Source organism: Sphaeroforma arctica, assembly GCF_001186125.1.
Source record: "Sphaeroforma arctica JP610 unplaced genomic scaffold supercont1.148, whole genome shotgun sequence".
Lineage (NCBI taxonomy): Eukaryota > Ichthyosporea > Ichthyophonida > Sphaeroforma > Sphaeroforma arctica.
Window position 1 is genome coordinate 1 of NW_014040410.1, and position 2274 is coordinate 2274.

Sequence of the window (2274 nt, forward strand, 5' to 3'; positions counted from 1 at the left end):
TATATTTCTTCTAGCTGTGGTATTCGGGGTCCGTCTTGATGTAGAGCTGAGAGTAGCCTTTGTTTTAGTAAGGTTGATTATTAGTTCTGGGTAGCTTGAAACTAGACTGTATACTTCGGTAGGTAGTCCGTCTTTACCTGAGATATTTTGTCCGTTCGGCAGTTAGTCTGCTTCAGCCGAATATAAAGTGTATAAGCAGTGATCACTTCTACAAATGCTTCATTATGTACTTTATGTTCGGCTGAAGAAGGTTATCTGCCGAAAGACTGGAGGATGTACTTGTCTTACATTTAGAGCAATCACAACGTATGCTATTCTACATATAGCTTGTTCTATTTATAGCCTGTTCCATTTATACTCGGTCAGATTGGAGACATACTTGTCCTGCATATAGAACAATCACAACGTTTGCTATTCTAAATACAGCATATTCTATTTATAGCTCTAAATATATCCTGTTCTATTTATATCTTGTCAGATTGGAGGATATACTTGTCCTGCATTTAGAGCGGGGGAAGGACTTGTTCATCGTCACCACAGGCGAGTACCAACTGTCACCGTATGGCATGAAACTATCTGACCTCATCGAAAACACACAACCAATCCGACCTTCAGGTATGTCTTATATTCGCATATGGTATATGCATGTGCATATGTTATTATGTATCATATATGCATGTGCATGTGTTATTATGTATCATATATGCATGTGCATGTGTAATTATATATCATATATGCATGTGCATGTGCTATTATGTATCATATATGAATGTGCATATTTTATTATGTATCATATATGCATGTGCCTGTGTTATTATGTATCATATATGCATGTGCATGTGTTTTTATGTATCATATATGCATGTGCAAGTGTTATTCTGTATCATATATGCATGTGCATGTGTTATTCTATGTCATATATGCATGCGCACATGTGAAGGTATATGCATATGAAAGTGTCATTACGTATTACATTCACGTGAACGTGTTCCTATTTGTCACACATGCATGTGAACATGTCAACATATTCATGTGTACAGGTAGCATACGTGTTTGTAACACACACATGACACCACCCCCTTTCACACCATACCTACTCTCATGCTCCCACACTCCATGCTTGCTTGCGCAACGCCCTTCTAACCTACGACACATACCCCACACAGCCACCTATCTCAAACAACGTGCCACACAAGAAGCTGGGGAAGAGAAGGGGGTCAAGCAGATAGTCCCATATGAGCTCAAACGATTAGTGGAGTACCTTGTACTCAAATGCTCAGATGAGGTACTCACACTTTACGCATAAGGGCACAGGAAGGGCCTTCTGTGTTCGTAGAGATGCCGTGAGATGTTATAATTACATGTCAGGTGAACACCCCAGTATCAATGGCACATGCACGTTACAACCACATAATATTCAAACACTCTAGTATGATTGTCACAGGCACGTGTGCAGTTGTGGTAGGTAGGAAAGTGCAACACACTCTACGGACATGGCTTTGCAAGTACATCAGCAGGGTTTTTAGGGTTTCAGGGTTTTCCCCGAAACCATACATGGGCATGGATTGACCCTCCCGACTCTGCTACCAGAAGGTCTTCACAGGATTGCTCAAATAGGCCTCTCACCCGTGCTAGGTGCCGCCAATGCTCAGATGTAGGGGTGTGTGTGCACAGACCAATCACACACATGTATCCGAATACACACACGCATGCACTCTGTGGTACTGATATAACTAACCCACACATGCACACCTGTCACCTGTGCACAGACCAATCACACACATGTAACCGAATACACACACGCATGCACTCTGTGGTACTAATATAACTAACCCACACATTTACACCTGCCACCTGCTCAGCCAAACATACTGTTAGAGGAAGGCGTACCCACAGAGCAAGCGGCCATCCGCGAGTGCCTAGCAACGGGCGAGGAGTTCCCTAGCAACGCGTCGCCACACTCGTTCGCGAGCTGTCTGTTGGATTTGTGCGCTTCGTTTGAGGACTCAGTCATTCCCAAAACGTTTACGCGTATGGCTGTCAGTGCGGCATCGGCAGAGGTCAACCAGGTCTTGATGGTGAGTGGGGAAATAGCTGTCTGCTGTAGTGTGGTGCATGTACTTATATGCGTGTATAGATACAATCCTACATGCATATATATATATTTATATATTTATATATATATGTATGTATGTGTGTGTGTGTGTATGTTGTATGTATGTATGTATGTATGTATGTATGTATGTATGTATGTATGTATGTATGTTGTATATA

The 2274-nt window shown here is 42.1% G+C and overlaps 1 protein-coding gene across 1 annotated transcript in view; it reads left to right on the forward strand.

The window, feature by feature from the left end:
• Positions 1–478: 478 nt before the first annotated feature.
• SARC_03046 (hypothetical protein) overlaps positions 479–2274 on the forward strand; it is a gene marked incomplete at its 3' end in the record, with an annotated part of 6227 nt that continues 4431 nt past the window's right edge. Inside the window, exons 1-3 of the mRNA XM_014303160.1 lie at positions 479–615; positions 1167–1285; positions 1863–2106. Coding sequence (XP_014158635.1) covers positions 567–615; positions 1167–1285; positions 1863–2106 — 412 coding nt within the window. The 5' untranslated portion in view covers positions 479–566. The remainder of the gene's footprint in view (positions 616–1166; positions 1286–1862; positions 2107–2274) is intronic.